Source organism: Monodelphis domestica, chromosome 3 (assembly GCF_027887165.1).
Source record: "Monodelphis domestica isolate mMonDom1 chromosome 3, mMonDom1.pri, whole genome shotgun sequence".
In the NCBI taxonomy this organism is placed as follows: domain Eukaryota; kingdom Metazoa; phylum Chordata; class Mammalia; order Didelphimorphia; family Didelphidae; genus Monodelphis; species Monodelphis domestica.
Genome location: NC_077229.1, coordinates 369,418 through 387,399, shown reverse-complemented (window position 1 = coordinate 387,399; position 17,982 = coordinate 369,418). Strand labels below are relative to the sequence as shown.

The window sequence follows — 17,982 nt, the reverse complement described above, 5'->3', positions numbered from 1 at the left end:
ACGTGAGTGAAATTTTACCACCTGACACCTGGCCTTTTCTTACTTGTATATTCTCAATCCTTAGCCTTTAATAAACCTCTAAAAATATAATACTCCTTGCAGAGAGAAACCAATTTCTACCTGCCTCAGTCTCCCCGAATTTTAATCTTTACACAGGTATTTCATTCATGTTACTAATTCTATCATATGAAGAAACCATCACTTAAATCTCTTTTTGGATCAGACTCCCATTATTTTTCTCTACTTTTGTCATCATCAGATTGATGTTTAAAATAAGAGTAAATAGGAGTGTGATGTGTAACTATGGTCAAGTGTATAGAAAATGCACAATAGTTAAAGTGACTATATAACACTTCCTAAGATAATTAACAGAAAAAATTATTCCTCAACTGCATCAAAACAGAAATTTGAACATAGTACTGACCCAAGAAAGATGATCCGAAATGTAAAATATAATCACAGAATCAGTACAAGTAGGGATGGTAACTGGTAATTATGAGTCAACTTATTAAAAAGCAGGATCTTAAGAAACTCTTGAGAATGTAAAATCAAAATTCCACGAATGAAAATTCAATCTTAGATCATAAAACCTTTTGTAATGCCTGGGAAGGCTTAAGTTTATAAAATTGCCTAGTCTTAGTATGTCACAATTTGCTAGCAAAAGTTGACAAGTTCTAACAATCAAGCATTTTAAGGAATTGATTAAAGAGTTTCAGTGTATTAAAGGCATACACTAGTTTTTCAATGAAATAACAAGGAAACCAGAAAGAGTTTTCAGAGCCATGATTTCTAACAACTGATCCTTATACCAGGATGAATTCTAAATTAAAAAAAATTAAATAAAACTTATGGAATGACATACATTGTCTGTGTGTGAATCCTGGAAAATTGCTCTAGCCTGTGATTGGCAAGATTTGCCATTTGAGGTAACAGTTTTGGGGCTGTCACTACTAATATTTTGAGTCTTGAGTTCACTTACAGTTGTATGATGAGTCCTTGGTCATGAAGTTGTAAACCTTAAAATTTCTTAGACTTATAAATGTTGGAAATTTCACCATTGGGAAATTTCATACTTGAAAAATTCCCTATTGATAGTGGGTCTTGGCTATTGGAATGTGAACCCCATTGGCATGGGAGGTTCCTCCTCCTCCCTTCTTAAGATTACTTTAGGACAGAAACCTTTTGCTGAACAATGGAAAGGACTTTGACCTATGCTTAAGCATAGAACAGGAATTTCTTTGAGTCATGATTGATTTTAGAATTGATACAATGGAGATACTTGGAATGACAGAACCAAGTCTTGGAAATTGCAATCTCCACCCTACTCAGGGTAACAGGATTTAGGAAGGGCTGCAGCATAGATCAAAATTTAATTATTCCAATCTCTACCCTACTCAGGGTAACAGGATTTAGGAAGGGCTGTAGCAAAAGATCAAGATTTAATTATTTGAGAATATGACCTCCAACAGACATGTGCAAAGCCACAGACCTCTGGGCGGTCCTGGGTTAAGCTAGAGCCACCATTGGCACAGGGAAAATGATGGACAGTGATTGGTAGATGTGAGAACTGAGGGGAGGGAACTTGGATGGTTTCCTTAAAGATAGAGGGGTCTGAGGACTGAGGGGGTTGGTTGGAGAGTTTTGGCTCTGAGTGGTTGGAGAGGTGCTCTGAGAAGCTTGCTCTGAAGGAAGCTGGAGGTGGAGGCCTCTGAGACTGTTTCTCCATTTTGGTCATGTGAGTAATAGGGACTGATCTCCTTTCTTTGCCCCAGCTATCTAAGGGCTTGGGCCTTTTGGCCCAGCCTAAACAGAAGGGGTATTTAAGCCCTATTCCCTTTTCTCCCCTTTCTCTCTCTCTCTCTCTCTCTAATTCCTTTCTTCCTCCTGTTTGTAATTAAACTCTATAAAAGGTTGACGGCTGACTTGAGTTTTCATTTAGGAATTACATAGCTGAATTCCTTGGCGACCTTAAATTAATATATATCAGTCTTTTAAAGTGATTTCCTTGTCACAAAGTCAATAACCCACCATTCCAGAGAAACGTATTCAACTAGGAACGTCCTGGATTACAGAGCCTGTGGGACATGTTATTGATAAATGGGGCCCTGAAGTCACATTCAATGCTTTAAAGGTTGAAAAATTTTTTAAAAAGAAGAATAAGACTCTCTACAAAACACTTGAGGATCAGCCAAAGGCAGCTCAATCATTATATCCAGCCATGAATCAAAACACACCTTTAATAGAAGAGAAGGGAATGACACTTCCCTATCAAAATAGAATTCTAGTTCTTTTTCCTTCTTATATTATGGCAACTTCCTGTAGTCTTGGCTGCAAATGGATAAGTGAAATATTACTGCATTCTGTCCTACAGACTTGTGGGATACAAATTACTTTAAATTGGACCTATACAAAGGCCTATTTTGAATTTTTTTCCTTATATTTTTTGTTGTTTTTCTCTTCTTTTGATAATTGACTCATACACCCCCATAACTGAACATTGCATCCTGAGCTAAACTGGATGTCTTTTAACACCTACTTCAGGGGGGATTGTATTTTAATTTAAAATGCAAAATTTTTTATTTTTTTGTTTGAGATTGTATTTTTATAAAAATCCAAGATTTTGATTTTGTTCGAGAAAAGATATTCAAGGAAGAAGCTTGTTAACTCCTGAATTCAGAGAATGAATGAACTGTTGCAGAAAGATGCCAGAAAACCTACACAACAGCAAGAAGATCAAGAATGAACTTTGGATATGGTTGATTGAACTGAAGTTTGATTGAACATTTATTGTAAATGTACACATTTATGCCAAAAAGGACTGCCCCTCATTTGGCCTTCTGTCAATGTGCCTAGCAAAACATTGGTTTTGCTTGCTTGCTTTCTTTTCTATTCCTCCCTCACTACTGTAATTTCCTCTTAAGAAAACTGAATATTGCATACATCTGTAGTTAGAAGTGTGTTTAGAACTACAAGATGATGATGTTAAATGATCAATGGGGAGACCAATCTCCAAATGATCATCAGGGGGGATTGTGAATCTTAAACTTTCTCAGACTCTACCTTGGAACAGTTGGTTAAGGCTATTCCCCACTTTAAACAATGGAGGTACTTGATCAGGAATGCATTGGGAACTTTAACATTACTTCCACCCATACTTAGACAGTGCCTTAGGGGAAGATAAAAGTTGTAAACTCCTGATGGAACAATGAAAAAGTCCCTAACTCATACTTATCGTGAGGTCAAAACCTGAAGCTAGGTCTATTTTTAGATCTAATACAAAAGGGTGCTAAGTACCTATGAAAGTCAAATTAATCATTAAAAGGTCAAGCAATTTACAAAGGGCAAGCTTAGCAAAGAGGTGTGAAGTACTCAGAAAATATAATCTACCCAGAGAAGGTAAGAACTAAATAGTGGTGAAAACTAAGAATGGGCAGTCCTAGGAAAAGCGTCTACTGTGATTGGTAGATGTGAAAATTTAGGGGACTTGACACAAGAGAAAATTTTCTTTAAAAGGAAGGAGCTTGAGGCCTCTGAACTTAGTTCAGCTTTGGAAGCTGATTTGTAGGTCAGGAGTTCAGAAGTTGAGGGTTTCAGTGAAGGACTGGAGTTTTACTTGGGACAAATCTTGTGGTGAGTTGATAAAAGACTGACTAGTCTCTCTTAAAAGAGAAAGGCCTAGGCCAATGTCCTAGGCCCTTTCCTACTATTTCCTCTTACTCTGTCTCTCTCCCTTCCCTTAATTCCTTCATTTGTATTAATTAAAATCTCCATGAAACCCAGCTGACTTGGGTATTTCATATTTGGGAATTTTTCCCATGACGACCATTTATTTTTGATTTAACTCAAGACACTAAAAATTATCTTTACAGTTTTGGCAATTCAAAGTCTTGAAAACCACATTTTCTCGGTCACATGGATTTGACTCCAAAGTAACATAATCTGACATCATTATTGATTGTGTATTTGTGTTCTGGATCCTGATAAGAGAATGCCTGTCCTGGATTGCACCTATTTCATACTGCTGGGTAAGGAAATTCTCATTGAGGCTCTTCTGAAGGTCTTCTCAACAGGCTGGTCAAGGGGGAATCATTCATCGCCTCCATATCACTGATCATGAACCACGTGATCACGTAGGATCCTTTAGAGAAGTCACCGTGAGGGCCATTTTAGGGAGAGTGAGGCCCAGGTAGGCCACTAACTGTGCCATAGACATCCATTATGATAGTAGAACATGGGCCGTAGTACTGGAAGAGATGGAGTTTGGGGTATCAGAATATTCAACAATTCAGGACATCAAAGACTTCTGTGGAAGGAATCAGAGCTCAGGTGTGTGTCCTCATCTGAGGAAGCGGAAGGCCCTGCAGGAGGAGCCGGGCTCCCTGGGAATGGCGGGGGACTCACTGGCCTGAGGAGATCCAGGAAACAAGCTCGGCCCGTCCAGGGGCCCTTTGAGCCTGGCAAGATTCATGCCAACTCCGGGCTCCCCGAGGACTGTGGCCCAGAGAGCCTCCTGTGGCCTCGGGAGTCAGAGAGCTCTGGAGGATTCAGTCCATTTTCTTCTCTTAACCTCCTGCTGAACTCAGGCCGTGGGATCAAAGGTTCCAACCCTCTGACCAAACCCCAATGCCTGTTTGCTGCGTCCTCAGTGCCTTCCAGCCTGGTAATGACTCTGCTAAAGGTCTGTCAGACACCCAGGAAACTCCTGCCCCACGTCTGGGGGGGATCTTGGCTCTAGGAGGGCTGGGGGCACCTGCAGCTTCCTCTGATCACAACTAGTTTGGATCTTCAGCTCAGAGACGACTCTGATCCTCACAATATTTTCCATGGAGGGAACAACACAGATGAACTGCAGGATCCCACCAGGCCGGGCAGAGCCAGGGGTCTCCCGGGTCAGATGGCCGCCCTGGCCCTGACGGGCCTTCAGGAACCAGAAGTGCTCTTTGATGCCACCTTCATGCCAGGCTCCTGCCTCACTCCCTTCCCAGCTCCCACCAGGGCCTGCTCTCCTCCCTGGGGCCGCTCTCCTCAGCCAGCCCAGCCCACTCCCCTGGCACCCCTCTGCCCATCCTGGTGCCAGCCCTGCCAGGCTCTTTCCTCCTGGGGCTGGGGAAGCCCAATGCTGTCTGTCACCCCCCATTCCCCAGCTCCTCCCACTGAGGCCCTCCTGTGGCCAGGGGGGAAGGGCTGTCAGCAGGGCATGTGGGGGAGAAGCTCAGGGCCTGCCCTGGAGGCTGCCTTTGCTGTGAGGACAGAACAAGGTGCTGGATGTGCTCAGCAGTGCTCGCCCCTCCCCCACTTCTTCTTACTGTCTAATAAGGCCCAAAGGCCTGGCGAAGGCTGACCCACTGCCTGACCCAGGAAGCAGCCCATGGCTGGTCCTCTGGCCTGGAGGAGGAGCCTGGCTGGAGCCCTTCTCAGCTGACCTTCCAGCCCTGTCTGCAAGCAGTGAGGGCGCCCCTGGAGGCCTGGCAGGGACCCAGCTCTGAGTTCTGCTGGATTCCAGCCTAGCCCGGGGAGGGGCTGCACTCACCTGGGAGGGGGGCCTCGGGGTCCCGGGGGCCATTCCTCTGGCTGCGGGCTCTCTGCGGGGCCACACGGGGGTCCTTCAGGGGGTGGCAGCCTGAGGGGGAGAGACTTCCTCTGTGTGCGCTTGGGGGGGAAAGAAAGAGGGGGAGGGTCAGAGGGGCTCCCAGGCCCTTCCCTGGCCTCAGGGCAGACTCTCCCCTACAGGGGGCAACAGGGAGCCTCCGGCTGGGAGAGGGCCTCAGACTGGCCAGGAAGAAGCCCCGGCCGGTCTGCCGCCTTCTCTGGCCTCATTCCATTCAGAAACTGCACAGGGTGCACTGGGGAAGCCTGCTGGGGGGAGGGGTTACTGGGGAATGGGGGGGCTGGAGGGGGAGAGAAGGGCATCAGGTAAGGGAGGGAGAGAGCGGGCTGGTATTTCTTCAGCGCCCAAGACCAGGGCACCTCCCGTGGCATGTAGGCACGGGCAGCTCCCACCCCTAAAGCACCATGACCAGGCTCAGACTGGCTGCTTCTCCCCTTGGCGGGTTAAGACCAGGACATACCCCGGGGGCAGGAGCCGGACTAGCATCTCCCCCATCCTGGGAATGCACCCCCTCCCACAGCTGGTTCCTGGCTCTGGGGCCAGCTGCCCCTTCTCTCCCCTGCGGGAGGAACAAAGTCCCGCTATGGCCCCGGATCCAGTCAGAGCCGCTCAGACTTCCATGTTTGTTCCTTTTTTGTGGGCCTTTAAAGCGAAGGATATACACTGAGACAGCCCCTCCCCCCACTAGGAGCATATACACTGAGGCTCCAGGCTTCAGCCCCGCCTCACGTGTTGCACATGCGCAGATCATAAATGAGGGCCTGGTCCACCGGGGTCTTCCCCAGCCACAGGAGTTTCTGACCAGAAAGTCCTAACTGCCACAGCAGGGAGCCCCGGCCCCGCCCCTCCCCCTCTCACCTAGCAAAGGTCCAAGAAGCAGCGATACACCTTCCGGGAGCTGAGACCACTCAAATGAAGTTCTCAGCATGCCCCGAGGCTGCCACAGGGAGGAGCCAAAAATAGGGAGGAGTCAGGGAACCAGCATTCTGGGAAATGGAGTCATCTACTGAGGAGGGCTAGGGCTTGCATGATGTCATGACAGGGGCATTCTGGGAAATGGAGTCGTCCTACCTGGGCGCCTGGGTGTAGAGGGCTGGTGGGGGAGGGGTATATATATGTATTGTGCCCCATCCTGGGGGCTGCAGCCCTTTTCTCCCACCCTCATTTCGTCTTCCTGCCCTGCCGGCTGCTTTTTTCTTAGCCCAGAATCTGCCTCAGGATGCAGCCTGGCACACAGCAGGTGCCTAATAAGTGTCTCTTGACTGGCTGATCAACCCATGGGTCTCTGCTCCCCAGGGCCTGCGGAGGGGGCGCTAGGATCCCCCCTTCTGATGGCATGGGCATCGTAGCCCCAAACTCAGGCGAAGTGTAAGCAGGGCAGTCCTTGGCTCCCTTCTGTCCTCGTGACTCCTAACCCAGAGCATCTGACAACTCCTGAGAGGACTCTCCTCCTTGGACCCTCCTTTAGATTTGAGATGGGCAGAGAGAAGCACCTCCAGGCTGCACCTCGCCTCCGTCAGACTGTGTCTCAGACATCCATCTGCCCCCTACACTGTGAGGGCGACCCCAATGTCTCCAGGCAGAGCCCTGAGTGTTTACCTCACTGGGGTCACCATGACTCGGCAGCCCTTCTACACTGTTGTAGAGTCTCAAATCCCCAGAACTGATGTCCTCCCAAGGAACGGCTCCCGCTCTGGCAGCCCACCCTGCTACCCTCCTGGCCATGCGCAACATTACTTTCTAAATTAATAAATTTCTCCTTTTGTTTTTAAGCTAAGTTTCGGCGCTTGCATTCTTGCAAAGGATATCCCTCCTGAACCCCAGCGGTTCAACTTTAGTACCCTAAAACACTGACAGAAAAGGAAACTGAGGCAGAGGGCAGCAACTGACAACCCAGACCCCTTCCCACAGGTTCCCCTCCTTCAGGAATCTCTCTGATCATCCTGCTACTCCTGCTTTGGGGAGACCCCAGAGGCTCCCCAAAGGAGGGGCCAAAACTCTCCCTAGGTGGAGGAATGGGGTGACTCAGGGGCTGACCTCCGGGCATGGAACCCCCAAGATCTGTACTCAAACCTGGCCTCAGACACTGTCCAGCAGGGGAAGCCTGGCCAAGAACCTTTCCCAGCCTTTACCTCAGTTTCCCCCATTGTGAGAACCAGAGAATAAGAGCCTGAGCCCAGGGGCTGTGGGGAAGGTGGTCCAGAGAGGATCTGGGGGGAAGCAGATGCTTCCTCGGGGTCTTCTGAGGCTCTGGGATGCTGAGGAGGGTCTCCTTTGGCAGGGGCATGGCAGCCCCAGAAACCCAGGCAAACTATTATTAGGGAAATTCCTTTGTCCTTGGGCCCTGGACTCCAAACCCAAAACATCAGACCTGGAGGATCAGCCCCCCCTGATTGTCCCATGGACTTGTCTCCTTGAGCCCCTCCCCCAGTCCACAAGGCCCAGAGACCCTTTAGATGGCTGGGGAAGGCCTAGGAACCCCCTCCTGCCCTTTGGGAAGCCACAGAAGGCAGCAGCAGCCCCTGAGCCCAGGCTCTGAGCCCTGATGGACAGAGGACAGTCTGGGGGTGTCTGTGTGTCTCAGGGCGGCTGGGCTCAGGCTGCTCAGGCCTGGCTGCTTCTCCCCTCCTTTGGGGCTTTCTGGGCAGAGGCTGGGAGGCTTTGCCCTCCCCTCCTGCAGCCCACTGGACAGGAGAGGAAACTGAGGCAAGCACCAGGGTCCTGCAGGGGGAGATCTCAGGCCTCCCTGACTCCAGGCCTTGAGCTCTAGCAGGCCCTGAGGGGCTAAAAGGCCTGGAAGGGCTTCTCTCCCTGGAGGATTCTTCCCTTGCTGGCCTCAGGCCTGGGGCTGCTGCTCTGAATTCCTCTCTGCTGTCTCTGGGGCTCAGGAGGGGAGAATACACAGGCCTGGGCTGGGCATGGCCTGCCCTCCCCTGGGATGGGGGCGTTGGGGGCCCCCCAGGCCCTTCCCTGGACTCCAGACTCTCCTTCCAGGCTTTGGGCCCGACCAGGCTGAGCTGAGAGGGAGCCTGAAAGGGAGGCCCATCGGAGGAGGCAGCAGGGGGGGTCCAGCACCCTCTGGGGGCCCTCCGAGGCCTGCCAGCCCCCAAGAGCCCAGGAGGAGCTCTTTCCTGCAGGCCCCCCAGGCCCGGCCCCCAGAAAAACAGAGCCACCAAGGCAGGCCCCGGGACAGGCCTCGGAGCCTGGGACACCCTGGGGCTGGGGGGAGCCCGTGCCTGGGGATGCCCGCAGAACCGAAGAGCTCAGGCTCTCCTCCCCCGCCTGAGGGAGGAGGACCGGAGAAAGCGGGGACGGGCGCCCCAGGGGGCCGGCAAAGGGGCTGGGAGAGGCCTCAGTCCCAGAAGAGAAGCCCAGAAACCCGGAGAGGGTCCTTCTGGCGAGCCGGCTCTCCCAGCTCCCTCCTGGGAGCTCGGGGGGACTGGGCGGCCTCGGCTTCCCTCGGGGCCCGGGGCCAGGCTGGGAGCTTCCGGAAGACGAGCTCCCCCGAGAGGAAGCCAGGCCGGCACAGCCCCGTCGGGTCACGGGGATTCTGCCGCGGAAAGGAACAGGGGCCAGAAGGCGGGTCCTGGGAAGAGGCTGAGGGGGCCCCGCTTTGCCCACAGCGGGAGGAGTCGAGGCTACCAGGGTACAATTAGCCTCTCTGGCACCCTCCCCACCGGCAGAGGCCGGGACAGCGCGCCGGAAGACAGCACTCGGAAGACGGCGCGGTGGAGGCTGGGGGAGGGGCAGGGTAAGAAACCCCAGCATAGGAGCACTCAGCCTGGAGGAACAGCAGAGAAAGAGGGAGGAAATTCTCTCGCCTGGGGCGGGGCCCGTGTCGGTGTGGCTAAACGGGCTCCATCTGGGGGTGTGGCCTGGGCAGGGGGCGGGGCTGGCTTGGGGGCGGGCTCTGAGGATTTTAAACTAGGCTTTTCCGGGTTCTTTACCTTGGCTTTCCCCGTCCCGGATTCCGGTGGCGCTGGGCTCCTGCACAGTTTGTCCTATCCCCAAGGAGGTGAGGCCCCTGTTCCTGTGGGCGGGCTCTGGAAAGGAGCCGCCCCGCCCCCACCCGAACTCTATTCTTTCCACCCCTCCTCCCCTTCACTTCCTCCTTCTCTCCCTCGCTCCATCCCTCTCCCGCTCCCCAAGTCGCTGCTCTCACTTGCCTGCCCCCAGAGAACCACAGTTCCCCCACTTGCCCCTCCCCTAAGCCCCATCCTGTCCCACTCTTCCCTCTCCCTTCCTCCTTCTGTTTCCCGCTCCCCAAATCCTTGTTCTCATGTGGCTACCACCAGGGACTCCCCCTTCCTCCAGACCCCTCCCCTGCCTCCCTACATTTCTGGGGCTTCTCCCCCTGCACAAGAGCCTCTGACGCTAGCACAGTTCAGCTCCTCTTTCCCATGAGCCTCTCTGGCACCCAGAACCCAGAAGGTCACCCTCTGGGCGCTTCAGGGCTTCTGGGGCTGACCTGAGAGCAGGGAGCAAAGGAGCTCCCCCACCCCCATTGGGGGTGGTTCTGGGATCTTCCTGGAAGGAGGGGCTGAGCCCCCTCATCCATATCTTTTCCCTTCCAGCTGCCTTCTGGGAACCCTCAGATCTGTGATGGAGAGCCTGGAGGAGTGTGGAGAGGGCACCGGGCTAGAGCCCTGCAAGACCCCCATGTAAGCAGCAGCCTCTCCCCTGGCCTCAGGCCCCAGGTGTAGACACTCCTCTCTCCTGACAAGGAGGCTCAGGCCCCAGGTGTAGACGCTCTGCAGCTCCTTCCTGGTTGGCCGCATTTTCCCTGTGGATGGCAGGTTCCGCCCCCCCCCCCTCCCATTCTCCTGGGCCGAGAAGTCGGGTCTCTTTTGGGCCCAGCACGTGCCCAGGCCCAGTTGGGAGGCTTCAGGCCAGGCTGGGGAAGCCAGAATGGCGAGGCCCAGAGGAAGGAGGACGTCCAGGAAGCAGGAGCAGCTGATCTCGAGGCCGGGTTCTGGGTTCTGGGCTCCACCGAGGGCCAGGCTAGGACAGCCCACCGTCAGCTGGCATCGAGGCCTTGAAGGCCAGAATCAGGCCCGAGTGCAGGACACGGACAAGAAGGGCTCCTGAGCAGATGCAGAGGACACACTTCCAGGCAGGACGGGATCCCCCATGGCTGCTCCAGCCCACTCTGGCTCCAGCCATTGTCCTAAAATGGCGCCTGACCCTGTTTCCCCCTCAGCCTGGGTTCTGCTCTCTCGACAGCCCAACAGAGACTCCTTTGGGCCTTCACAGGCCTCCACAGCCTGGCTGCCTCCCCATGGCCAGGCCTCCATCACCTCCTCCTCCTGTATTCTTCCAGGCAGCCTGAGGCCTTGGTGGAGGCCCTCCATCACCCCCTGTCCCATCTCTTGTTCCTCAGTGCCTGGCATGTGCTTGGCCCCTCACAAGTGCCTGTTGCTGGTTCTGCTGCCTTTGGGAGATGTCCAAAGGAGAAGCTGAGCTGTTGAGTGGGAGGCAGCATGGCCTGCTGGGAAGGGCTGTGGACGGGCCTGGAGTCAGGGAGGGGACCAGCTCTGACCCTGTCTGTGTGACCATGAACAACCCCCCCCACCCTTCTGAGCCTCAGTTTGCTCATCTGTAAATAGGGACAAGAGAGGACTTGCCTTCCCGAGGGGGTGGTGAGAAAAGTGTTGGCCAGACCTTGGCTGTCACCAGTCATGTGCATGGCGTCTCCCCATTAGACTGGGGGCTCCTTGAGGCCAGGCTCTGTGTTGGCCCTTCTTTTTATGCCCAGGGCTTGGCCCAGAGCCTGGCACAGGACAGACTCTCCCTCAGTGCTGGCTGACTGATCAGTGGCTGTTCTGTGTGTCCTGACTCAGAATCCAGGCCAGCCTGAGGGTGGGAGCCCAGGCTGGGGTCCGAATCAGCCCTTGTCCTTCCTGCCCACTTCCCTTCCCCTCCCAGGGCCCTCTGGGCTGTGGTCCCGGGCTGAGCCCATTTATATGTTGTTTCAGGCCTCCGTGACATTCAAGGATGTGGCCGTGGACTTCACCTGGGAGGAGTGGAGGCTCCTGGACCCTCCCCAGAAGGAGCTGTTCTGGGAGGTGATGCTGGAGAACTACAGGAACCTGGTCTGCCTGGGTGAGGAGGGCTCTTCTGGGCCTTGGGATCTGCCCATGGAAGGGGATCTGCTTCCTTCTCCTGGGCCCTGTCCAGGGTGCAGCTGGGATTCTCTGGCCTGTAATGGCCTGAGCACTTCTTATGCTAACCAGGCCAAAAGCCAGGCTGAAAGGCTCTCGTTTTGTTTGTCTAGCAATGTAGGGCTTTACTGCGTGGTCCCAGCCCAGCTCTGCTCCCTCAGGCCACAGGGACCTTCTCAAGGCTCAGGGGAAGTACTTGAAGTCAGCCAAGCTCCCAATACCTCAGTATTGAATGGATCGAATGAACCCTTGTCTTTCAGAACCCCCCTCCATTCCTTGTTCCAGTCCTGTGTCTTCCCAGGAAAACAAACCAGAGCAGCCTTGAGATGTTTTCTCTAAGCAGCTCCATGGCACCCAGGCTCTATACTAGCTTGTTCCTAAGGGCCTGGGAGATCATCCTCCCTCTTCATCTCTTTGTCCTTTCCCATAACTAGGCCTTGCTGATTCAAACAAGGATGTGAGGATCTCTGAGCTGGAGTCAGGGGAACCACATTGGATTCCAACTGGTGGTGTCCTAAGAAGCTGCTGGCCAGGTGAGTGAGGGAGTGGATGAGTGCCTGACCCTGGTGAGGACGCAACAACCCATACACAGCTCTGCTGGTCATTCATCTCTCAGCCCACCAAGAATGGGCTCCTGGGTGATCCCCTCAGTGACCTTCTGGGCCAGGAACTCCTCTCTCTGCCACAGACCCCACATAGAATTCCTTCCTGCCCCCTCCACTTTGAAGATTTTGCCTCAAGGTATGGATACAAATGACCAGGTTCTGCTGGTACCTTCATAGTATGGGAAAGAAATTCCACTGTGGGTGGAGCTCTGGGTTGTCTTAATCTTTTGTGGAAAGCAAAATGGAATTCTTCAGTGTCAGAGCTACACATGAATTCTTTTACTTAGACCCCCTGATCATATTCTCATGACTCCTTCCAGAGGTCTAATTCAGGTGAAGATTTTGCCAGGTTTGTGTGTCCTTTTACAGCCCTTCCTTGTTGGCCTTGAGAGCTTTTCCTGACCCGGCCCTTCCTTGGGCTCTTCTTTTTAAATCCTTACCTTGTGTCTTAAATTGTTGCTATGTACTGCTTCTGAGGCAGTCTTGTGTGTCCATGTCTTTGTCTATAATGGATAACAATAGTATACATAAACATGTATAGACACATATATTCCAGGTTACATTCATACATGGTGTAGGGCAGTCAGCAGTCATCCCCACCTGTAATGATTCTGAGGTCCCTGCATCAGTTTTCCCACCTTCAGCTAATTTAATATTATTGACCCATATCAAAGGATAAGCTTGGTGAATGCAAAGAAATTTTAGAAGACACGTAAACTGATTTCCATTTACATGAATACAAGGACAGTGTTTGTAGCAGCCTGATTATTGGGTCAAATGACGCCTAGACAAAAGCTGATTCATCCAAGGAAAAGCTCTGTTCATATTCTTTCTTTCAGGTTGGGAATCGAGGCTGCAGACCAAGGAGTCGGCTCCCAAGATGAGTATTTCTGTGAAAGTCTTATCCCAGGAAAAGTCCTTGGAGGATGATCTAAGAATCTGCAAGATGGAGAAAGCCTGGGAGTGTGATGGCAGGTTGAAGAAAAAGGAGAGCATGGAGGGGAAACCTTCTAGAGGAATAAAAATAATCCAAGCAGAACCTCCCAATGAGGCTGGAGGCTCTGCATATGATAAATACAGTCAGACCTCTAGCCCAGAGCCAGGCCTTTTTCCACAACAGGGAGCATCTGTAGTTATGCAGGGCCAGAAAGGAGATAACCAGAGAGGGCGTTCCACCATGTATTTGAACCAAGGACAAAGTGATCAAATCCATTCCAGGAAGAAACGTCGTAATAAGGTTACAAAATGTCAGAAAGTGCTGGGCCATGATTTGGGCTCCATAAAAAACGTGGAATTCTTTCTGAAGAGAAAGTTCATGAAAGGGAGAATTCATTCCCTCGTATTAATGAATGTGGTCCACACCAGACAACTGATAGGGGGAAAGAGTGTAATGAGTTAACTAAATGGAGGAAGACAGGTCGTGCTAAACTTTACTCTCGTTGTCAGAGTAGAGAGAGACGGTACAAATGCAGTGAATGTGGAAGGGCCTTCCAGCAAAAGGGGGATCTTAAAAGACATTACAGAATTCATACTGGAGAGAAACCTTTTAAATGCAGTGAATGTGGGAAAGCCTTTTCTAGGAGCACAAGCCTAACATTACATCAGAGATCTCATACTGGAGAGAAACCATATGAATGCAATGAATGTGGGAAGACATTCCGGTCAAGCTCTCACCTTTCAGGACACAGGAGGAGAACTCATGAAGGATTAAGACTTCATGAATGCAGTGTATGTGGGACAGCATTCTCTGGGAAGTATGATCTTAGTAATCACAGTAGAATTCATACTGGCGAGAGACCTTTCAAATGCAGTGAATGTGGGAAGGCCTTTTACAGTAACTCAGATCTTACCAGGCATAATAGGATTCATACTAGAAAGAAATCTTTTCAATGTAACATTTGTGGGGAAGGTTTTCTCTGGAGAAGCTGACTGACCCTACACCAGACAATTCACACTGGAGAGATGAGAGAGACTGGCTCTACCAAATAATTGAAGGGACCCCAGTATGGGGTGGGGGAGATGAGAAAATAGGTTTGGGTTAAGGAGGGCCAGAGATAAGCTGGTAGCTAATCAAGGCAAAGTTTATTGATTATGGTTTCCATTATATGGAGAGTCTGAAACAAGCTTAGGTAAGCTTTTCACATTCACAATGGAAGGTAATGATGTACAGGTTTGGTACAAAGGGTTTGGTTTATCTCATTGAATCTAGACAGTTTTCTGTAAGCTGATAAATGTGGCTTAATTAAGTGGCTTAGTTAAGACTCATCAGTCTTGAGGAGGCTTGCCAACTCCAGGAATTGTTCTGACATGAACTGTTCTTTTGGCTTGTCCCCAAGTCATGGATTCTGTGGCTTGGGCTCTCAGGGTGGTCCTTTGTGTTCTTCATGCTCCATTGTTCACAAGGGTCCTCTACCACATATGTCTGTTGCTTCTGGCTTGATGACTAGGTGTGGATCTACAACCCTTCATTTACTGTGTAAATAAAGGGAAAAGCCTCAACCCCCATGTTATATAATTCTATAAAAAACTGATAGTTCTGGGATGGATGATGTTCCTTTCAAATGCAGTATGGTATAGAAATAGAATGGTATTTCTTTTTTTTTTTTCTGATCAGTTTGCCTAGTCTCTGTTTACTCTAAAAAGAATAATTTTCCCAGCTTTGTTAGTGACTTGGAAGAGAACCAACATTATCGTCATAGGTAACATTTTTTTTTACACTGTCATAACCAATTTACCTTAAGCTTTTAGTTCATAGTAAAAATCATAAAACGTATTTTCAGTTTTTGTAGACTCATGCTTGCACAAAGTACGTGTTTTGGTAATACTCAATATATTACTAGTTAGTAAAAAATTTTATTTTTTTAAGTAATTATACATATGACACGTGAACTGGAGATTAATCAGAGTCTTGGTGGTCTAAAGTCATTGTTAAAATAGTTTTTGAGTCTGCTTTGTCTAAAAATTTGGAAATGTTTACAATTTGCATTTGGTGTACAGACACATTCTAGATTTTTTCCATAAAATGTATAATCTTTCATTAATGATATTTCTATCTAGGCATTTGAGTAGTTTATTCAATTGCTATTGTTTATTTAAATTATTCTCTTTTATAGATATGTACCATTTTAAAAATATCTATTTACTTTTGGCTTTGGTTGGAGTATTTTTTAATACCAGATCAAAATTTTATGAAGCTACCTTAGGTTTTAATTTTCTGTTAACTGTGAAGAACGGATTAATGTTTGTAGAAAATTCTAAGTCTTATAAAGATTAACTCTCCCCTGATTGTGAAAATGAAATTAACTCCCCTGCCCACTTTTAGATTTAATCACCAAAAGTGTAAACACCCTACTTAAAGTTGAGTGGAGATATCTGCCCATTTTTAGACTTAATCACCAAAACTTATAAACATCCTACTTAATCATTTAGTGGGAAAGTCTGAGACCCACGTGTGCAATAGTAGGTGACAAATCAGAATCAAACTGACAGCCCCTGGGCTGTCCTAAAGCAAAGCTTCAGCTGTGATTGGTAGATGTAAAATTAGAGGAAGGCACAGGAAGTAACACAAAAGGAAGTGTCTTTTAAAGGGAGCTATAACTTCCTGTGGAAGAGATTCATCTGAGATTCGAGAGGAGAATGGTCTTGAGATCCTCAGAGAGGACTTCAACTTCTTCTGAGTTCGAGTTAGAGGTTGAAGAAGATTCCGCTAAGTGGACCCGAGACCCTGTTCCTGGTGAGGCTGTCCTTCAATCTTTTCTTTTGGACTGACATGTGGTGAGTGAAAAAACTGAATCCTTACCTGGATTTTCTGAAGAGACTAGCCTCAAGAGTGACCCACCTCTTGAGAGAGACATCCCCAGTTCCTCAGGACTAACTCTCCCTGCTTGGGTTGAGGCAGGGACCAGGAGCAAAATACATAGTGCTTAGGCTTAGATATCTTACCCTATCCTCTCTCTCACTTCCTAACTTCATTCTTTCTATATTTTGTAAATAAATCTCTTTGGAATTAATAAAATTCCTGGTGACCTTATTCTCAAATAATTCAGTCCAACCTTTTTTATAAAGTAACTTCTTTCACCCATACAGTCTTTAGCAATATTATCTAAATTTTGTCCTGCTGGTGATTTTATCTTGGCTTCATATCCCAGTTGTAAACATTAAATTTAATGGTTGGACTTAAATTATATGAAATAATATGGTCGCTGAAATTATGAAATCTTAAGTCAGAAATTTATTTACCAAAATAGAGGGGAAACAATGAAGTAGAGAAATGTGAAAGAGGTTAGAGAAAATAGCTATACTAGTCCTCAGCCAGGAGGGCCAGTAGTGAGTAACCACAAGGCCTCCTCCAAGATGGAAGCTAGTCTCTAGGAAGGGAGTCTGCCTTTTAATCACCCAACAAAGTAGTCCAGGAGCCACAATCTAGGATGAAGTTCCCTTGAAGACTATCTCCAGGAGACTCAACTTCAGGAGACTGCTCCAGCCCAAGGATTTCCTGGCTTTTTTGGTGGTTTCCTGGCCCACAGGGACCAATCACAATTTCCAAATTGTGCAGCCCTGCCTAGGGGCAGTGTCTGTGGTATTGACTTCTCACCTCTAAAGGTGTTACCTCTCCTCCTATGTAGTAGTTAAAGGAATTGTAGAGGATTGAAGAGATACAGGGGATAAGGAATGTTTTTTTAACAGGGAATGGAGGAGTTGAAGGGATAGAGAGAATATGGATACTAGTGAGGTAAAAGGAGAGAAATAGCCCTTGTTGAGAAGCTCTCAGAAAAATGGGATTCCAGAAAATGGGCCAACTATGATAGCTTGAGGGGATGTCTTCTCTATTGATTGATGTTGAAGATACCCCAGGGCAGATAAGCATGGACCTTCCTGAGTGACAAGCTCCCCTCCCCCAAGGTTGCCTAACAGGGGTCCAATAAGGACTGTTTATGGTTGAATGGCTGACCTTAGACTCTGCTCCCTCTATGTCCCCCTGAAATGATAGTTCTCCTCTTATCTGACTGCAGGTTATTTAACTCAAGATGAATTTAATAACAAATTTGGATTGGGAAGGTATCAGTAGAAGGAATAGAATTCACATGTTTCTGAGTTGTCACCCAGTTTGTGGGTTGCAAACCTCCCACCACTTAAGGTTAAGTAGGGGTTAGGGTTTCATGAATCAGGAAGATATTAAAGACGTATTCAATGGCTGACTCTATGGAGCAAAGTGTTCATGGACCACACATGGATATATTTCTAATATTTCATAAGATCGATTTCTGAATCCTTAAATTCACTGGGTATTAAATTTTCCTGAACCTAGAAATCAAGCCTTTACTGTGATCTGCAGTATAATGTCAAAGACCTGTACTCAGCATCTGAATGAGAGGGCGCCAGTGCTCCGAAGGAAGAATGACTTTCAAAGGAGCATTGTGTTGGTATCTGTTCCTTTATCTTGTTGTTGATGGCCAATATGATGCTAATATTACTGCCATGACACCTGTTTGATTGACATGCCGCAACCCCCATTCCTACTTTCCTGAATAAAGGCAGTTCAGCTGAGTCACTCTTGAACCTCTGACCATCTGAGGAGAAGCTGACAGGCTGACCTGATGACACCACA

The 17,982-nt window shown here is 49.1% G+C and overlaps 2 protein-coding genes across 7 annotated transcripts in view; one reads left to right on the top strand and one right to left on the bottom strand.

Annotated features, from left to right (window-relative positions):
- Positions 1-9,654, bottom strand: part of LOC130458141 (zinc finger protein 501-like) — a 27,296-nt gene extending 17,642 nt beyond the window's left edge. For 2 of the 6 annotated variants that reach the window (XM_056821136.1, XM_056821138.1), the window contains exons 1-2: positions 6,467-9,523; positions 5,531-5,649 (exon numbers count right to left, since the gene is read on the bottom strand). In XM_056821136.1, the coding sequence (XP_056677114.1) occupies positions 8,393-9,376 (984 nt within the window). In that variant the 5' untranslated portion in view covers positions 9,377-9,523 and the 3' untranslated portion in view covers positions 5,531-5,649; positions 6,467-8,392. Of the gene's footprint in view, positions 1-5,530; positions 5,650-6,068; positions 6,419-6,466; positions 9,524-9,555 lie in introns of those variants that run through there. The other 4 variants (XM_056821134.1, XM_056821133.1, XM_056821139.1 and 1 more) reach the window with 4 other exon arrangements.
- On the top strand, positions 9,541-17,982 carry LOC103100036 (zinc finger protein 184-like). The gene is made up of 5 exons (XM_056821140.1): positions 9,541-9,623; positions 10,183-10,269; positions 11,584-11,710; positions 12,204-12,302; positions 13,214-17,982. The coding sequence occupies exons 3-5, from the start codon at positions 11,677-11,679 to the stop codon at positions 13,771-13,773; spliced, it is 693 nt and encodes a 230-aa protein (XP_056677118.1). The 5' UTR covers positions 9,541-9,623; positions 10,183-10,269; positions 11,584-11,676; the 3' UTR covers positions 13,774-17,982.